The 19,599-nt window shown below is 34.7% G+C and overlaps 1 protein-coding gene across 1 annotated transcript in view; it reads left to right on the forward strand.

Moving 5' to 3' along the window:
* The window catches only part of LOC306871175 (polypeptide N-acetylgalactosaminyltransferase 9), an 83,521-nt gene extending 70,177 nt beyond the window's left edge, over positions 1 to 13,344 (forward strand). Inside the window, exons 7-11 of the mRNA XM_079418941.1 lie at positions 3,553 to 3,738; positions 5,900 to 6,037; positions 7,826 to 7,921; positions 11,487 to 11,654; positions 12,383 to 13,344. Of these exons, the coding sequence (XP_079275067.1) occupies positions 3,553 to 3,738; positions 5,900 to 6,037; positions 7,826 to 7,921; positions 11,487 to 11,654; positions 12,383 to 12,529 (735 nt within the window). The 3' untranslated portion in view covers positions 12,530 to 13,344. The remainder of the gene's footprint in view (positions 1 to 3,552; positions 3,739 to 5,899; positions 6,038 to 7,825; positions 7,922 to 11,486; positions 11,655 to 12,382) is intronic.
* Positions 13,345 to 19,599: the final 6,255 nt, after the last annotated feature.

Here is a 19,599-nt window from a genome sequence, read left to right on the forward strand (position 1 = left end):
CTACAATGCCAGCTGTGCACAAAGGCTGTTTCTATAAAGTGGGGCAATTCCAACTTTGCAAGGACAGTCTGGCGCTTCTGACTCACAGCCTGTAAGAATATTCTCATATTTAAATCATTTTCCACTAACTATTCAAACATGGGTTTTGAGCAGTGTAGAGTAGTGCTTGTTGTTTATTGTTTCTCCGATCACAAATGCAGACATGGTAATGTTTACGTGGCGCGATGCAACGCAACACGTAAAAAGACAGTATAAGTCATTATAATCAGTAATTATGTCCCCATTGGATGCAACAAATGCCTCGTTTATAATGGGTTTTATTGTTTTTGTCTAGTCGTGCCGGGACACGGCATCACAACATGTTAAGGGGCGTAACATTTCCATTACACGCTTGAGGAATTCGGCCAATCACAACGCACTGGATAGCTGGCCAATCAGAGCACACCTTGCTTCTCAGTACGGTGAGCTTTGTAAAAATCAATGCGTTTCAGAAAGGCGGAGCATAGAGGAGCAACAATAATGTACAGTATGTGGAAAATAATGTGTTTTTTGAACCTTAAAGCACATAAACACATTGCATTACACCAAATACACAAAGAAATGTTCTTTTTAGCAATGTCATATGACCCCTTTAAATCTTTGATCATGCATACTGGCAAAATAAATCATATATAATGTGTAATTTCGTTCCTGTATTAATGTATTTCCTATTGAAACAGGATATTTCAGGATTTTTTTGTCTTTAGTCCGTAGTCTTTAGTTTACATCACAGGCCTATAAAACCTCACTTGACAGATTTTGTACAGGCAAAAGCAGTGGAAACACTGAAGATGAAGATATTTTTATCTTTAGGGATCGCAACATTCTTGTACTAACGAGCATTTTATTTGACAAATACAATTAATATGCCTCTCAGAACAAGTTATCAATATTTTTGGTTCAATCAAAATGGTGTGCTGATTTAGTCAACATTTAGTAATATATTGTATTTTGAAGTTTTGATCTCAGCATTGTTCCTTATCATCATGTAAAGAGATACAGGTTTTAATTGTCTTTGGTAACACTTGCATTTCGGTGTTTAACGCAGGTTCTTTCTCAGAGAGTGGGCAGTCTCTTTACTCAACTCTAATCCAAACACCGAGGGCTAAAAAGTTAAATTGTTGTCTTTTGTCTGTTCCGTGACTGAAAGTAGGCTTTTATTGAGCTTGAACAAAGCACACAATGGAGTATTCACTGTAGAGTGAGAGAGGAGGAAAAAGGTAGACCTGCAGCATGTGTCGTCTGGCAGTGAGACCCTAACAGAACTCTACTACTCTGAGATTGATTTTGTACACCAAGGTTGCACTATGGATTAGTGAGGCTGAAGTTGAAAGTATTTTCACAGCTAATGAAAGTCAGTGAATGCATAGCTAGTTCCATTAATGTCACGGTAATGTTAGTGGAAGATAGAGGACCGCTAGCTCTCAAAGCGAAGGTGTGCAGAAGGGAGGCAGCGCACTTCTGCTTGTAGCTCTCAAGTACTGTATAAAGCCACCAAAGATGCACAGATGTCTTTATTATTTACTCCTATTTCATGTCTTGATTCATTCTAGGTGTTCATTATTTCCTTTATGTGTTTGTGCTTTTGAGTTCTCCTTTTATTAGCTTCTTTTAATGTAAAATATTAATTTGGTGTCCCTGTTTTCAACATCATCTAGTTTCAAAAAGCAGAGTATTCAGAATTAGTTTTGTGTTCTGACTGAATACGGTTTTCAAGCAACATATATTCACAGATATGTTATTTCTATTAATACAAGATGTTTGTTCATTGAGAGAACTATTAAAAGGACTTTTGTCAAAAGTTGGAGTGGGTAATTTTTTAAATGTTTATGAAAAAAGTAGCTTACGCTCACCAATGTTGCATTTGTTTGATCAAATGTACATAAAAAAAATATTGTTACAATTTAAAATAACTGTTTTCTGTTTTAACATATTTTAAAATGCAGTTAATAGGCTACTATAATGGTAAAGCTGAATTTGCAGTGGTGTCACATGATCCTTCAGAAATCATTTTAATGTGATGATTTGGCATAACATTATTATTATGAATGTTGAAAACAGTTATTCTGCTTACTATTTTTTGTGATTTTATTTTTTATTTTATAGAAAGTTCCAAAGAATTGCAAATAGAAATGTTTTGTAGTAATGTTTTAAATAAAGTCTTTACTGTTGATCAATTTAATGCATCCTTGCTAAATAAAAGCCTTATTTTATTAAATTATCACTCTTTGGTGCAAGAATCCTCAGTTAAGTGCTAAAAGGTGTAGAATGGAGGCTGCTTTTGTTGTTCTCTTACATATTTCAAGGATGCCATATCCAGTGCCATACATAATATTTTCAAAGCTATCCACCTGTATTGTTAATAGCCGATTATTAATCTACATATGTCCATTTGCAAGTCTCTGGCCTTTCAGGGCAGTAGACCTTCTGTATCTATTCTCCAGCAGCCATGCAGTTTGAGCAAGGTTTCCTTGAACTTTCTAGTGCCCTTGTCATCATTGCAGCAGCAGACTGGCTCTGCTTTATAATGGCATACACTCACTGCCTGTTTTTTCATATATTTTTGTATGATGTGGAGGCAGACACACAGAGTCAGCATAATAGTGTGACTGGTGGTGGGTCTCAGGGGAAGAACATATTTGCACTCGTTCTTCCACATGCCCATTCATTTATCATCCCCTGTTTCTCTCATCTCAGCACAAACTAATGGCCCTTAACACTTAATTGCTGTATCAGGCAAGCTCACACACTTTCTATTATGAAGAGGGAAAATCTCAACGGGCGAGTTGAGGCGCCCTAAATAAAAAGCAATTCATTTTTTTGAGCTCAATCTGATGTTTGGCTGAGAATATTTAGATGGCAATACATTTGACCGAGTGATTTTTTTTTCATATGCTGTAAATTGCACATAATTTGTTATAGTTTAAATGCTTACTCTCACAGTCAGCATAGCAAGAAATGAGCAAATATAGGCATAAAAAGATTTCAAATTATATTTAACTACCTGTATTATTTAATGATGGACACCTTAGTATCACTTTTGCACATACTAGAACCTATTGAAGCTTGTTTCCACCATAGGATACAAAAATAATGGCAATTGCCATTTTGATCTCACAATTCTGAGTTTGTATCTCACATTTGCAAAATATGAACTCAGAATAACGAGATGTTAACTTGCAATTCTGAGCAGAAAAGTTTAAATTGTGAGAGATAAAGTCGCATTTGTGAGGAAAAAAGTCTTCAGTTTTAAGGATGTAAAAAAAAAGGTAACTGTGACTTTTTCTCACAATTGTGTTTTTATATGTCACAATTCAGACTTATTTTTCTCAGAATAGCGATCTTGCATTTCTGAATTCAGATCTTGCAGACTTTTTTCTAGTACTTTGAGACAAAAAAGTAAAAATTGTAAAATATTTTTAAATTCCCTGTTGGAAATGGGCTTTCATAAGAACAGAAAAAAATGTTTTTACTGTTTTATTTTTCACTGTTATTTACCGTCTCTGTCTGCAGGTGTGGCAGTGTGGCGGCAGTATGGAGGTTCTCCCATGTGCTCGAGTAGCTCACATCGAACGCACAAAGAAACCGTACAACAATGACATTGACTACTATGCCAAGCGGAATGCGCTGCGGGCAGCAGAAGTTTGGATGGATGAGTTTAAGTCCCACGTCTACATGGCCTGGAATATCCCCATGAATGTGAGTGCAAGTTTTATCCATCACCAAACCTCATTTGCTTGAGTCTAGACAGCCAATGGTTAAGGGAAAATGATTGCTGTGATTAATTTTGTCCTGAATAATTTACTTGCGTGTCTTCTGTGAGAGGCACAATACACAGAACGTGGCTGTAGATTAAGTTTGGCAACTTGAGTCAGTTTTAATGTTGTCCTCAGCACACAAATACCACAGTCATTGTCTTTACAGTAAGTGATACCAGGATATGCTGTAAATACATTAAGCTTTACATCAGTTTTTATGAAGGGAGCTCTCGTATCTTGCATTATCAAGCATTATAATGAATAAAATATGCATTTCATTTTAAGAATCTTGGTATGTAAACATGAGGCTTATTTTCTTGCTAAAATGAATAGCAGCGTATTGAAAGGATAATTCAACCAAAGCCAGCACTTAAGTTATTAAAAGGCTTAATTGCACTGAAGTGTTTCAGGAATGGCCTTGGTCAATAAATGGAATGACATACTTCACCACTTAAAAATGATATCTCCACAGAGTTTTAAAAAGGAAAACAAGTTCATAATGGCCAAGTATACATTATTAATAGTTATTCATAAAGCAGTAGTGTTCAATTACACACGTACTATTACAACGTACCCTCACTGTGCTTATAACTGGCCTTGCAGTACTCAGTAATGATAGTGATGTTTACTTATGAAATAAAGCAGTGACATAACTGCAAAAGTAGTCCTTTACGCTGACAGTATTACAGTTGTGTATCCAAACGGCAGATTTATGCAGAAAATAATGTGAATTCTTCTCCATTACAAAAATATTCTACATGAATATTTCCTTAAACACTGACCATAATTTGTAAAATAGTTATATTAGACATCTATTAATAAAAGGCATCGATAATAATGATTATGTTAGTAAATAGTTTAAAGTAAAGTTAAATATTTTATTTCATATATTAGCAAGTGGGACGATGTGCACTGTAAAAAATATAAAAAAATATAGTATATTTAGTTTTTTCACTTCAAAAATTTCTTTGCATTTTTTTTTTTAATTAATAGCAATTTATGAGTGAAAATTGTTTCAGTATACATACTCCCAGTATGCTTGCAGCTCTAAAGGTATATCAAAATGTCATTGCTTGACTGAATTAAGTGCTACAATGCATGTGAAATACATTTTTATTTTTATTTTTTGTGCTTGCTGACATACGACTTCATTGCATCTGTTGTAAACATAAATGAATTTTAATGTCATAATAAATTATTACACATGATTAAACACATATCAGTTTAGCTTCTACAAAGACAAATTAAAACATTAGAGAATTGTGGCTGTATATAAATATTTCAAGTTGAACAGGCTCCCATTGGAAGTGCTTTGCATTTTAGACATTTTAATTAACAGAGCATCAAACCCAGTGAAAAATATAGATAAATACTGAAGCGTTCTCAACTGTTAGGGCGTAAGTCTCTCAGATATGGGACAAACTGCATTCTGTATGCATTGAATATAGTCCTGTTCTCTGAAAAACAAGACAATTTTTGAGCATCAGAGACTGAGTTTAAGATTCTGAGCGTGTAAGCAGAGAGTTTCTGAATACCATTAGAAGTTCTTTGCTTCAATCCACTGAGCACTTCTCCATGCTTACTTGAGCCCACTCGCTAGCGCTGGTAATTAAACAGATGATTAGCATGTTAGCGGCTCCTAATGAAAGAACAATTGCAGTCTCCCATGACTGACATAAATGCAAACACGCACTCCTCCTGTTCTCCCTGGCAATTTTCAGACGGATTAGAGCTCTTTTGTTTATGAGCGATGGTCTGATGATGGAACATGGTGAATATGAAATTCAAAATGACTAATATGAACTACAAGAACAGACTGTCCTAAGCTACATAACTGTATATAAAAATCTTGAATGGTCTGTTAAGTTAACAGCAGGTTGTTAAATGTAATGCCACTAAATTAACAGTTCTTTAATTAGTGGGCTAAATTCGTAACTATCATATCTGTCTGGTAACACTTTATTTTTAAGGACCAATTCTCACCATTAAAGTTAGCATAGTATAGTATAATACAGACAGACAGACAGACAGATAGATATAATTATTTTGCATAAAACTATGCCTGCCAAATGACAATTAGCAGTCTCTTTCTGTTGTTCCAGAACCCGGGAGTGGATTTTGGAGACGTGTCAGAGCGTGTAGCACTGAGGAAGAAAATGAACTGCAGGAACTTTCGCTGGTACCTTGAGCATGTCTATCCCGAGATGAGAATTTACAATAACACCATCACTTATGGAGAGGTAATAAAGACAAACCAACCCCTCATGCACCTTTTAAACCAACAACACCTTTCACAGACTGTTAGTTTAATGTCGCTATAATCCTGTGAAGAATCTTTCCTTCTGTTACAGGTTTTTGTCAGATATTAAAGTAATAATTAATTTTAGCAGCTTTCTAAAGATTCTAAGTATATACCACCTATATATATTATCTCTCTGTGTGTGTGTATGTATGTATGTATGTATGTATGTGTATATATATATAAGGGTAGTCTGCTTTTAGCTATTATGCCGCCTACAGTTGGAAGCAGCTTCCAGAAGAGATCAGATGTGCTGAAACATTAGCCACATTTAAATCCAGACTCAAAACTCATTTGTTTAGCTGTGCATTTGTTGAATGAGCTCTGTGCTAAGTCCAAACTGATTGCACTGTATTTTATGTATAATCATTTTCTATTTTTTTTTTCCTATTTATTTTATTTTTATTTTTTTTATTAATTTTAAATACATTTTTTAAACCATTTTAAAAGTTTTTTTTTTCTTTTTCTTTTTAAATTTTATAAGTTTTAAAAATTCCTTGTTTTACTGTTGTGATAATTTTTTATGATTATTTTACTTCTTTTTATGTAAAGAAATGCTGTGATGGTTCTATTTGTTTGGTTTCTCAAAGTAAGTAGGGGGTGAAGTTGTGGAATAGTTAGGTATTTTGGAAGGGTTTTTTCACTTAGTGGGGAAGAGTTTGAACAAAGCTTGAGAATTTTTTGTGTGTGTGTGTCTGTTAAGTGCACATCACTAACAGGTTTTAAATTCCTTGTTTTTATTGTTGTGATTTTTTTTATGAATATTTTACTTTTTTTCATGTAAAGCACTTTGAATTACCATTGTGTATGAAATGTGCTGTATAAATTAACTTGCCTTGCCTGTGTGTGTGTGTGTGTGTGTGTACTGTATATAGTGGTTCATTTAATAAAATCCATTAACTATTAAGGAAACATTACATTTAAATTGAATAAGTATATTGTCGTATGTTTGATCTGCTCTCCTGATTGCCTAAGACAAATTTATGCTAAGGGAGATAATAACAGAAAAACTTAAATTAACTTAACTTAAAGTGATAAATTGAAGGTGGATATTTATTTAATTATTTATTGATGATTCTTGCTAAGGTCACTAAGGACAACTTTATGTATATATATACTGTATATATATATATATATATATATATATATATCCATGTGATTACACTGCAGTTTGTATTTTTGTACCAAATGGTAAAAACTGCAGTAATACAGGAGAAATGTAAAGATAATTGGTTTCCATAGCAACAGTGTAACAAGCTTTGGGATTATCTCCAATTTCCTCATAATGAGATTTAATGAGGCCCTTATTAACTTTGGAGAGTGTGTGGGTAGGAGGGGATGTGTGTGTGTGCGTGTGTTAGAATTTAACATCTCAGTAGAAGAGGAATCTTACAGTATTTTCAATTTGTTAAAGGAAAAAAAGGAGACCTGCATTTCTACATTGATCTCTGGAACTGCAGGGGCGGACAATCTATAGCTATATTGTAATAGTTTGTCTCTGAAAATATGCCTGCTATACCACAGATTCCACATATCTCATCCTCTGTCCAGTATTAGGTTTTATGGACGGTCGATGTTGTCATTTCTCAAATGGATTTGACAAAGCATGTGTGCATGCATTTATGTTTGACATTCACTGGGCAATTTAATAGTAGGCTACACAGTGTGCTCACTCTTCATGCATCATGATTTGCCTGCCTGTGTTTATTAATGTTCTTTTATTTTTTAGGTGCGAAACAGTAAAGCCAGCGGATACTGCCTTGATCAGGGGTCAGAGGAGGACGACAGGGCTATTCTCTACCCATGTCATGGCATGTCATCACAGGTTAGTATGGGTTTTCTTTTTCTGGTGTTTCTAGATTTTTAAGAGTATAATTACATCACAGGTTTGAGGCCAGTAAGTTTTTTTTTTTTTTTTTTTTTTATGTTTGCTTTATATAGTTACTTTAATTTTCTATATATTTACTTTTTTGTGTTTTTTTTGTAATTTATACTTTTTAATTTAATTTAACCCTTTAAATGTCACCCCCATTTTTGAACATAGACGTGAAAGTGCACTGTTATAATTCATGAACGAAAATATTTTGTAATATGATTTTGATGTACCATGTATTGCAATGTCTTTAACAAGAATTTTTAATTTTAAGCTTTCAATTTATATATATTTTCTGATGATTTCTAATAGGGAAAAAGGCAATGAAAAAAGACTTTTTGTGACAAAGATCAGAACTCCTGTAACAAAACAGTGGTAAAATATCAATTTAGAAGTCTTAGACCTTTCCAACGATATACACCGGTAGTTTGTCATGATTAGATGTAATCATGATGATGTAATATAGTGACGTAAACGGGTGTCAGTTAAGAGGTTAATTTTATTTAATTTTAATTAAAGGGGTCATATGATGTTGCTAAAAATAACATTATTTGGTGTAATGCGATGTGTTTACATGGTTTAAGGAAAAAAAAAAAACATTATTTTCCACGTACCGTACATTATTGTGGTTCCTCTCTGCCCCGCCTTTCTAAAACACACCGATTTTTACAAAGCTTATCGTTCTAAAAAGCACGGTGTGCTCTGATTGGCCAGCTATCCAGTGCGTTGTGATTGGCCGAATACCTCAAGTGTGCGATGGAAATGTTATGTCCCTTACCATATTTGGAAACACACAGCGTCTCCATGACAACAGTACTACAGCGAGAATAAGAGTTACGCCTTCTTTCTTTGCATAAACATTTGGGTAGTGTTATGCAAATCGTCCCACACAGTGACGTAGATTTGTGTGTGGGGGGGGGGGGGGGGGGGTTGAATGAGGAGTTTCAGTAAGGCATAGACAAGTCTTGACTTTATAAAGAATATATCTTTGGGTTTGAGACTTTAGTCTTTGTAACTTTACGGATCTTATATATACACAAACAGCTTGAAATCGCATCATATGACCCCTTTAAATTGATCAAAGGTGACAGTAAAGACTTTACATTGTTACAAAATATTTTTATTTCAATTAAACGCTATTCTTTTGAATTTTCAATTTAGCAAACAATATTGAAAAAATGTGTCACTGTTTCTACAAATATATTAAGCAGCACAGCTGTTTTTAACATCGATGATAATATTAATATATATTTCATGATCACCAAATCAGTATATTGCAATGATTTGTGAAGGATCATGTGACATTGAAGACTGGAGTAATGACGCTGAAAATTCAGCTTCAGCATTACAGGAAAAAACAAACATATTTCAATAGAAAACATACATAGCTAAACACCTCTCAATCTTGTTCTCAATCTTCTTGTGGTTACATCATTGCATTTACATTACATTTGTATCCCAAGCAGACAGCAAAAATCTTGTTACTTGCAAATGCAAGGACGGAGCCAAGAATATGCCACGTTCGTAAAGATAAATGACCCTATCAAGATTGACATATGCAGCGGTCTGGGAAAAAAAAAATCACAAGCGCATATTGATGTGAAATGTGAGAATTAAATTAGATTTGTAATTGAAACACATGTTGTCAATTTCACATCGGTGGTGCATTGCACCATTGCCTGGAGACAGAGAGCAGCTCAGGTTGAAATTACCTGTAGATTGTATCTCAGTTTCTGTGCCCTGTCCTTTCATAACTGCCTCCCCTTGCAAAATAGTCATCAGTTTATGTGACTTTGACATCTGACATTTTTATTCATTAAACGGATGTGGAATAATCAAACAATTCTCCTCCTTCTGTGACCTTTGACAGCGTGATTTGACCTTTCCCTTGTCATTCATACACAATAGAGACATGATCCTTTGAACAATTTAAAATACAGTCTCTCTCTCTCTCCGCCTCGTTCTCTCGTCCTCCCTCCTAAATCTTGTAAGGGAATGACAAGAAGGGAGTCTTAGTCCATAATCCAGGCCTAAGGGAAATAAAGCAATTGAAGTATATTCCCATTGTATCATCAAATTACAATAAAAGCTGGTTTTACATGATACAGCTAAGCTTCATTTTTCCCCCCACTTTTTTCGTCTCCTTGCATAACCACAAATTAAAAACAGGAATGATTCATGGCCGCTGTGTCATCGAAGCCCTAGTAATAATCAACCATTACATTGATTTATTTTCATGTATTTATTAATATTACAAATATTGGTTAAAGCTTTGCAAATTCAATGCAAGTGTTTTGTTTATTGCTGTGCGAGTTTGAAGAACTCTTTGATCATTTATTAATTATTTATAATTATAATTATGATTTATTTATAATGATCATTCTTGAATTTAGTTTTTATTCAGTTTGATTGCCATGTATTCAAACAGTGTGCCTACTTGTCATTGCTTTACTGAAAAATCCTTTGTCCTCTGTGAGCGTGTCTGTGTGGTACATCATCTCAGTGAATGCATGGCCGCTATGAGAGCTGGAATCACATTACGGTACGCATGAAGATGAGCTCACGCTATTGTCCTCCTGCTGTTTTCACCTTGGTCACTGGACAATTACCCTTGGTTCTATAGATTAACTTTACTCCATAGAGCGAGCTTGATTTTCATTGAATGTCAGCTTGTACTTCATTGTGATGTGCCGACCTTGGGATCTGATATCTAAGAGATTGACTTTCAGCTAAATTATTGACCTGTGTTATTCAGTGCCGTGTACTTACCGTAATAGATAGCTGCTATCTAGACTTCCATCTCTCTCGATAGTTTGTGTACACTTCAGTGTCTTGCTGCTCTTAATCATACAGCTAAGTACTGCCTATATCTGTTGGAGTGTTCTTAAAGGAGTAGTTCACCCAAAAATGAAAATTTGCTGGAATTTTACTCATCCACAGGATATCAAAGATGTAGATGAGTTTGTTTCTTCATCAGATTTGGAGAAATAATTTTAACTTGAAACCGTTCCTTCTGTCTAAGATGAGTTCTCTATCCATAATACAGATTTCTCCTTTTCGGAATCTGGAGAGAAATATGCACAGATTAAACACATTTTACAAGTGAAAACCTTCCAAAACAGATCGAAACAAAGTTGTTGTTGGATTGTGATATGACAGGACAACGGAGGATCGAATTTTCACTGGAGGAAGTGTTATTATGGATTGTGGACTGGATTTTGCCCAGAAGCAATGCCTTGAAAACGCCTGTTTTTGTGCATAAAATTAAAGCCACTGGGGTCCAAAACAATATTGGACCTCATTGACTTTTATTGCATGGACAAAAAAAAAACACTAAGGCATATTCTAAATATATAATTTTTTGTTGCACAGAAGAAAGAAAGTCATACAGGTGGAATTACATCAGGGTGTGAAAGCAATAATGGCATTTTCATTTGTGGGAGGACGAGACCTTCCATTTCATTTTATATATGACATACTTCTCTTTCTCACATTGTAACTTGGTGTTTTATTTCAGCTGGCGAGGTACACCACTGAGGGCTTATTGCAGTTGGGACCCCTGGGGTCTACTACGTTTCTGCCTGACACAAAATGCCTGGTGGATGATGGAAGAGGCAGGACTCCGAGCTTGAAAAAATGTGATGCTGTCACCAGGTCCTCCCAGAGGCTCTGGGATTTTACTCAGGTAAGTGAATACACTCAAACGAAACAATGTATTTATTAGATTCCTAAACACTTCGTATTAATATTTCATTCTCCACTTGAGGCAATTACTTTTAAAAACAAACATCAGATATTTTAAATTGGATTCTTCTTTTACAAAAGCACCTTTAAGATATATTGTATTAATGTACACCAATGTTTGGGTCTGTAAGATTAGTTATTTAATATTATTATTATTATTAGGATTTATTTAGTTAGTTTTGAAAGAGTTGTCTTATGCTTACCAAGGCTACACTTATTTGATCAAAAAATACTGTGATACATATTTTTGGGACATTCTTGTATGAAGTTCCAAAGAACAGCATTTATTTGAAATATAAATATTTTTCTAACAATAAGTATGTCTTGCTGTCACTTAATGCAACAATTTAATACATACAGTACTTGCTGAATAATCAAAAAATCTGGTAACACTTTATTTTCCGTGTCCTTGTTAAGCGTTACATGTACACACTATTATCATAACAATAAATTATACATAATTACATGCAACTAACCCTAAACCATACCCTCATCCTAACCCTAGCCCTATAGTAAGTACATGTAGTTAATTAATATTATGCAGTACTTATATCTATAATTGCACTGTAACAAGGACACCTTAAAATAAAGCGTAACCAAAAAAATTTGTTGTAGGTAGTGTGTGATGCCAAGTCTATTTACAGCTGTTCTTAAATATGTTTTTGTTAGAATGGACCCATCATAAGTCGAGACACGGGAAGTTGTTTGGAGGTTGAAATGTCAAAAGATGCAAACTTTGGCCTGCGGCTGGTCGTCCAGCGCTGCTCAGGACAGAAATGGATGATTCGGAACTGGATAAAACACCCCAGACACTGAGGAACATATCCTCCCTGAGCTGGAGAGCAGCCATAGACACAAAGCCTGAGTCTGGGGTTGAGACAGACAAGAAGAACTCTCTTTCGGGGTGAAACGCTTTCGATATAGACGTCTAAAGGTGAAATATTATCTTTGGATGAGTTTACTTTTGAGTGAGCAGATAAAGCAGAAGGCCGTCATCAGGGGAGAAGGACTTGCTCATTGCAAGTCCTCTGTACAGACTCCCAGTTTACTGCAGCGTACTTGTGTTCCCGAGTGGAATTCTGATGAGCTGTCTTGGTGAAATATCGAGAGAAATATTCAAAAGAGTTGCAGATAAACAAAGAGGGAGGAAGCGAAAGTTGCAAACCCCCTCTGAGCAAAGTCTCGAGTTTTACTTCTTATCAATTGCCATATCAGCACTTATTTCTTCAGGCTGTGAATTGCTTTGGATAATTGAATATCCACTTTGAAACTTTAAATGGGTATCCCAAGTGCTACACAACAATAACAAAAAAGTAGTATAGACTTTAATCTGACACAATAGTTTCAGCTCTTTTAGCTATCGAGTTTTTTTCTTTCCTTGATTTACAGACTTAATTGCTAATGCACAACAAAACCATGTGTTCACTCAAGAACTCATGTGCCTTTCTCCATCCTTATGCCATCAGACCAGGGAATGTTCCTCCCTAAGCATGTACAAAATATTTGATTTTAAATTAATTAAAATATGAATATAATGTTAAGGTCTTATTGTAGAAACACGTTGTAAAATACTCAAAATGTTATAATCCAGGAAGATCGAAACAATAAAAACAAGTTTTCTTTTCTTTTGTACAATGTTGTGTGATTTAATTCATGTGAAAATCACTCCAGTAAAATGATCTGTGTTGATTTATATTGTAGGATCGATGACATCACAAGCAATGAAAGGTGATATTTTCTAGCAAAGTCAAGGTGAAAACATTTGAAACCTGTTGTATTTAAATAATGTGATTTTGTAAATAGGACTTGAAGTTATGCATTGGAAATTGAAAAAAAGTACACTAAAAAAATAAAGGTTACAAAAGGGGTTTTTGTAGAAATGTCACAGAAGAACAATTTTGGGAACCGTTCTATGAATTATTTTAAGAATTTTAAGAACTTTTTTCCATTTTAAAGAACCTTTTGTGCAATGGCAAATGTTTAATAGATGTTAAAAAAATAGTTCAGCTTGAAAATGTAGCATTGCATCACTTGCTCGCCAATGCATCCTCTGCAGTGAATGGGTGCCGTCAGAATGCGAGTCCAAACAGCTGATAAAAAACATCACAAGTGATTCACATGATTCCAGTGCATCAATTAACATAACTAAAACATGAGTATTGCTTTCTCCAGTAAAAAAGTGATCTCATTTGACAGTTTTAGCTAATAAACGGTGCTTGGTCTGTGCATATTTAAAATATAACGTCTTAATGGATTTGTGTCTTACAAACATGGAGCTTTTCACTTCACAAGATGTTAATTGCTGGACTGGAGTGATGTGGGTTATTGTTTTATCAGCTGTTTGGACTCTCATTCTGACGGCACCCATTCACTCCAAAGGATCCATTGCTGAGCAAATGATGGAATGCTACATTTCTCCAAATCAGTGCCAATAAATAACTTATATTTTTAAGAGTGTAAGATGGATCGGCGTGTAAGAGAGGGACTAGGCTAAAAGAATTATATAATTTAAGTTTTTATGAAATTATGAAAGATTGGGCTTTGCACTGATAAATTGTTCAAACTAAGACCAGGAATGTATTCTTTTAGAAAAAGAAAAAAAAAGTAGACACATGAAGTTTGATTTCCTGTTAACTTTTGTGCCTCCACAGGTTATTTTTCTGAAGCTCTATGTCTGGAGTCCTGAGAAACTAGTTGAGAAAAAGAAAGGACAACCAGAGTTAAGCTTTGCATTTCCACACTCTGTCACCACAGGATGTACAATCTAATCATTACAAACCACACAACTCATCACTAGAGCACTGAATGCTTCTCAAAGCGATCAAACTCAGTGTGCAGCTTCTCCTTTTCTTTGAAGCAAACCCAAGCTCACAACTCTCGAAAATAAATGTTACTGCACTTCATTGATGCATTCACTCATTTTTTACTCTCTCATCTGCTGTGAAAGCCACTCCATTTCTTTCCTCTCAAGTCTTTATTGCTCATATAGCCCTGAGAGAGAGAGAGCGCAATGCCTGACAACGGCAGAAACACTTGGAAGAAGCCATCCAACTGTAAGCACTTCTTATATGACCACATGTGTGTTCTCAAGGCATTTTTTAATTTGTTTTCCAGGGTGTTTACTAAGAGAGATTGCAGAAACCTGCTCAGCCAGGCTTCAAAAACAAGCGTCTTCTCCCTTCACGCATCTACAAGGGGAAGATCTCATTTAAAACCACACTGGAGACCCAACAAACGCTGTCGCTGCAAATTCACCCATAGCAGGCATGTGGTGCAATGAAACAAATAGGAGAAATATATTTGCTGGCTGGGGTGCTTGTGTTTTTGCTTATGCTTTTTGCACATGCTGTGGTTCAGAGATGAAGTCATAGGAGGAAACGCACAGCGAGCACGCATCTATGAATCATTCCACAATCTGCTTCCTCCAAGACGACCAGCTAATGCAGTAGACTTGCTTAGCTCTGCGCTCTGAGCCAGTAGTGGGAGAGCTGGTGATGCTCGTATACACTAATAACAGGATTTTGTAGTTGAATTAATATAACGGATGCAATTAATACTTCAAGCTTTAATTTACAAGTTAATTATACTTAGGATGCTTTTGTTGTATTTGTATTGATCCAAATATTGAAAGACCTTGTAATATTTACATATTTATTCAGAGATTTGAGCATTTCAAATGAATATGGTTGCATAATTTTGTAATATGCCAGCTTTATTCACACTTTTTGCTGCATGTTATTGTTTGCTTTGATTATTTAGAAACTTCACTCTTAAAAATAAATGTGCTTAAAAGGTTCCTCACAGCAATGCCATAGAAGGACCATTTTTGGTTCCACAAAGAACCATTCAGTCAAAGGCTTTTTAAAGAACCATCTCTTTTTTACCTTTTTATAATCTGAAGAACCTTCTTTCGCCACAAAGAACCTTTTGTGAAACAGAAAGGTTCTTCAGATGTTAAAGGTTCTTTATGGAACCATTTAGACAAAAAGGTTCTTCTTTGGCATCGTGGAGCACCTTTATTTTTAAGAGAGTTGTTTTGTGAGTCTGTATCCACTTGTCTTCAAAAATGTATATAGGCTATATATTAAAGTTCAAAAGAACAGCATTTATTTTAAATATGTTCTTTTGAACATTCTATTCATCAAAGAATTCTGAAAAAAGAATCACCACAAACTTAAGCAGCACAATCTTTTTTTAACATTAAATTGCATTATTTTACAATATTACTGTATTTTTGATCAAAGAAATGCAGCCTTGGTGAGCATAAGGGTCTTCTCTCTAAACATAACAAAAAAAAAAAAAAACTATACCGGAACTTTTAAATGGTAGGTATTGTTGCAGTTTAAGTGAAGTTGATTTTATTTGTCTGGATGGATGGATGGATGGATGGATGGATGGATGGAAAATAGGTTTCCAAAACACTCCTACTGCCCTTTTTGTAATGTGAAAAAAGCTCATATTAATATTCGCACCATTGGCTGATTCATGAGTTGACAAGTGGAAAAGCAGCAAACAAGCACAGCATGTTTTGAAAGCTCTGCGGAGTCACAGTGTTTACAGTCTTTGGGGAAATCAGCCTACCAAAGGCTTACTTAGACTTGTCTCTGCACATTAAACTGTGATAGAAAAAGCTATTTAATAGGTGCTTTTTTTGAATACCACGCAGAAAATGTTCCTGCTACCTGACAGATATCACTGAAATAGGTGTCTTGAGAATTCCCCCCAGTCTCTGTGACAGCCATAGTCTCTGTAAACAACAAAGAGTTGGGTGGCCAGCAAATCTTTTTTTTTTTTTTTTCTAGCCAATTAAAAACTCAGCCAAACAGAAGACACTCTCTTCCTTTTCTGCCTTCAGGTTTGTATAAGGAGTTTGGCTCCACAGCACAAAGGGAGCAGGGTTTAGTTGGTGGGATCAACTAAATCATTTGGTTTCAAAAATTCTCCATACTGTAGATGCTTATTCAGAAATACGTATGTATTCTGTCTAGAACACTTGTAGATACTATATTATGTTATATTGAAGTAGATATCATCAATGTTTTATCAAGTCATTTAATCATTTATTTAAAAATATTTATTTATTTATATGATATAAATGTTAATACATTTAACCAATAATCATCCTATTTGTCTATATATGTATTTATTTACAAATATTTTATTATATTGTAGTAGATATAAAATAGGTTTTACCAATGATCAATCATTTATTTGTTTGTATGTTTGTAAATATTTTATATAAATATAAAAGTCATGCTCCAGTCATGCTAATTCAGGAATATGTGTTCTATTCATATCATCAATATTACAGCTAATCACAAATATTATTATATAATAGTAGATAATATAATATAATATAATAAACGTTTTACCAATAACCAATCATTTATTCATTTATTTAAAATGCTTTTTTAATAATATTAAAATATTTATTTAATAATAAAAATTATTTAATGCATAGGGTGAATGCCAAATTGAAACCAAGGCTTCTCTGAAAGACCATCCTGGTAATAATCTCACAAGGGACCAACATGTCTGCTAAATTGCGATAACAATGATTCATTAATCAAATTCCAAAAATGTCACATTAAGTCTCGTTGTGTCTAAAACAAAGCAAAATAAATGCCTCTGCTTTTATCTGGACTCTGTCAGACGAGATATGTGTACCTTATGATTGTGAATGTCTTCAGACAGCTAGTGCCTCCATAACAACATCTCTTTCATGTTAAAATGAGAGAGAGAGAAAACAAATGTGTTGTGTAGTCTGGCCTTGCAGGATAAAAGTAGAAGTTGTAAAATGTTAATGTTTTCACTCCTAGAGTTGTTAAACACCCAGAGGACACAAGAGGAGAGAGACAGCTTTCAATTTAGACAAAGAGGAGTTACAGGTTCAAGCCTTTGACAAGAGCAGCCCCCCTCACCAACCAGGAGAGTGGAAACTGATGTATGACTCACATTATCCCTTCCATTCTTTCCTCTGACACTCAGGATGGATGGCGGGACAGAGTAATGGGGAGCTTTGAAGAGGAAGGCAGGATGGGAATGAGAAGAAGTAGAGAAGCAGGTCACGAGGACACCTTCCCAAGAATACTTTTCCTGAGGTACTGACTGCAAAAAGTCTGATCAAGATAGAAAGCATGTTGCTGAACCCAAGTTTTTTTTTTTTTTTTTTTTCTCTATATAGTGGGTTGTTGCTAGGGCAGTGATATATGGTATGATATCCAGAATAGTCATGAAATCACATATATCTTCCAGAAATCAGATTTACTGAAATACAATATGTTGATTTGGTGCGTAAATATTATGGGTGCTAAATTATTAATTATGGTTTTAATTTTTCTTTTAATTAAATTTAATATTTTTTCAATGGAAACCATTTTTTTCATTATTCATTAATGAATGAATTAGATTAATATCCTTGCTAATAATATTAATATCCTTAAGTAAAAGCTAAAAGTTAAGTAAAAGTATTAATTTTGTTACTAAATGAAGAATTTGTTGGTAATTGGTTTAACCTAAATTGGTATTATCTAATTGTGTACTTAAATTTAACAGCTGACAGCTATTCAACTTAATTCATTACATACCTTTCTATCAAAGATATCTGACATGATCAAGAAGAATTTGATCTGACAGTTTAACTCTGAGTTCTTGTCATGTTATTACCAATTTCTAAATAAACTGTGATAATGTGAGAAATATTGAAGGTGTCTGAATACATTTTGGTTTGACTGTGTGTGTGTGTGTGTGTGTGTGTGTGTGAGAGAGAGAGTGTGTGTGTGTGTGTGTTATAGTGTGTGTGTGTGTGTTTATGTGGTTTATGAGGACACAAATTTGTATAATGACATGGGTATGACAGAGGTATTACAATATGAAGGTGGTTTATGAGGACACTGCCTATGTCCCCGTAATTCAAAAGGCTTGAAAATCTAAAAATGCACAAAGTCTCCTGTGAGGGCTAAGTTTAGGTGTAGGGTTGGTGTAGGGCAATAGCACACACAGTTTGTTCAGTATAGAAACCATTACGCCTATGGAGAGTCCCCATAAACCACAAAAACCAACGTGTGTGTGTGTGTGTGTGTGTGTGTGTGTGTTATTATTATTATTATTATTATTATGGTATCCCCAAAGTACATGTCAATGTAAATGCCATAGTACATGAATATGTTAATCATTCAGTACCACTGTATATGTCGAAGATATATTTTTGGTGTTATCATCGGAAACCATTACATTACCGTAGTACTTTTTTGTAAGTGTTGGCTTTAGAGGTCTGGTGGGAATAAAACAGAAGTGAGATGATGCTGTTGTTGGCAAAATAGGAAGTGAATCAAGAGGTCTCTTATAAACTACACTGGCTGTAGCTACATAGTTGTCACTCATTTGATGTGAATATAATACGAGTAAATCTGAACAATATATGTGAGGAGGTGCCTCTATGCACTGATCTCGACTGAGCACTTTCAACATAATTTTAGACACTGTAGGTGGTCCAGCACAACTGTTCTCAGATCAGTGAGCAAAGCCGTGTTATAATGATGAGCATGTGCGACAACTGCTGAGGCCGAACAGCTTGCAGAAACCATAATGAGATCTCCAGAGGAGAGAGAGAAAGAAGCTGCTCCAAGACACAATTAAAACCAGACCCTGCGTGACTGTATTTGTGCAAATACACCTGAAAAACGTTGACAATTATAATAAAGTAGCGACAGCAATCATTTATTTTTAAAGCTGTTTACAGCATGGATAGCCTATATTACAAAGCATAAAGAATCTCGTATATAAGAAATTCATAAGGTAAACACTGTAAACTACCGATAAAAAGTTTGAAGTACAGTATGTTATGATTTCAAAAAATGTTTTTGAAAGAAGTATCTTATGCTCAC

Source organism: Barbus barbus, assembly GCF_936440315.1.
Source record: "Barbus barbus genome assembly, chromosome: 6".
Classification (NCBI taxonomy): domain Eukaryota; kingdom Metazoa; phylum Chordata; class Actinopteri; order Cypriniformes; family Cyprinidae; genus Barbus; species Barbus barbus.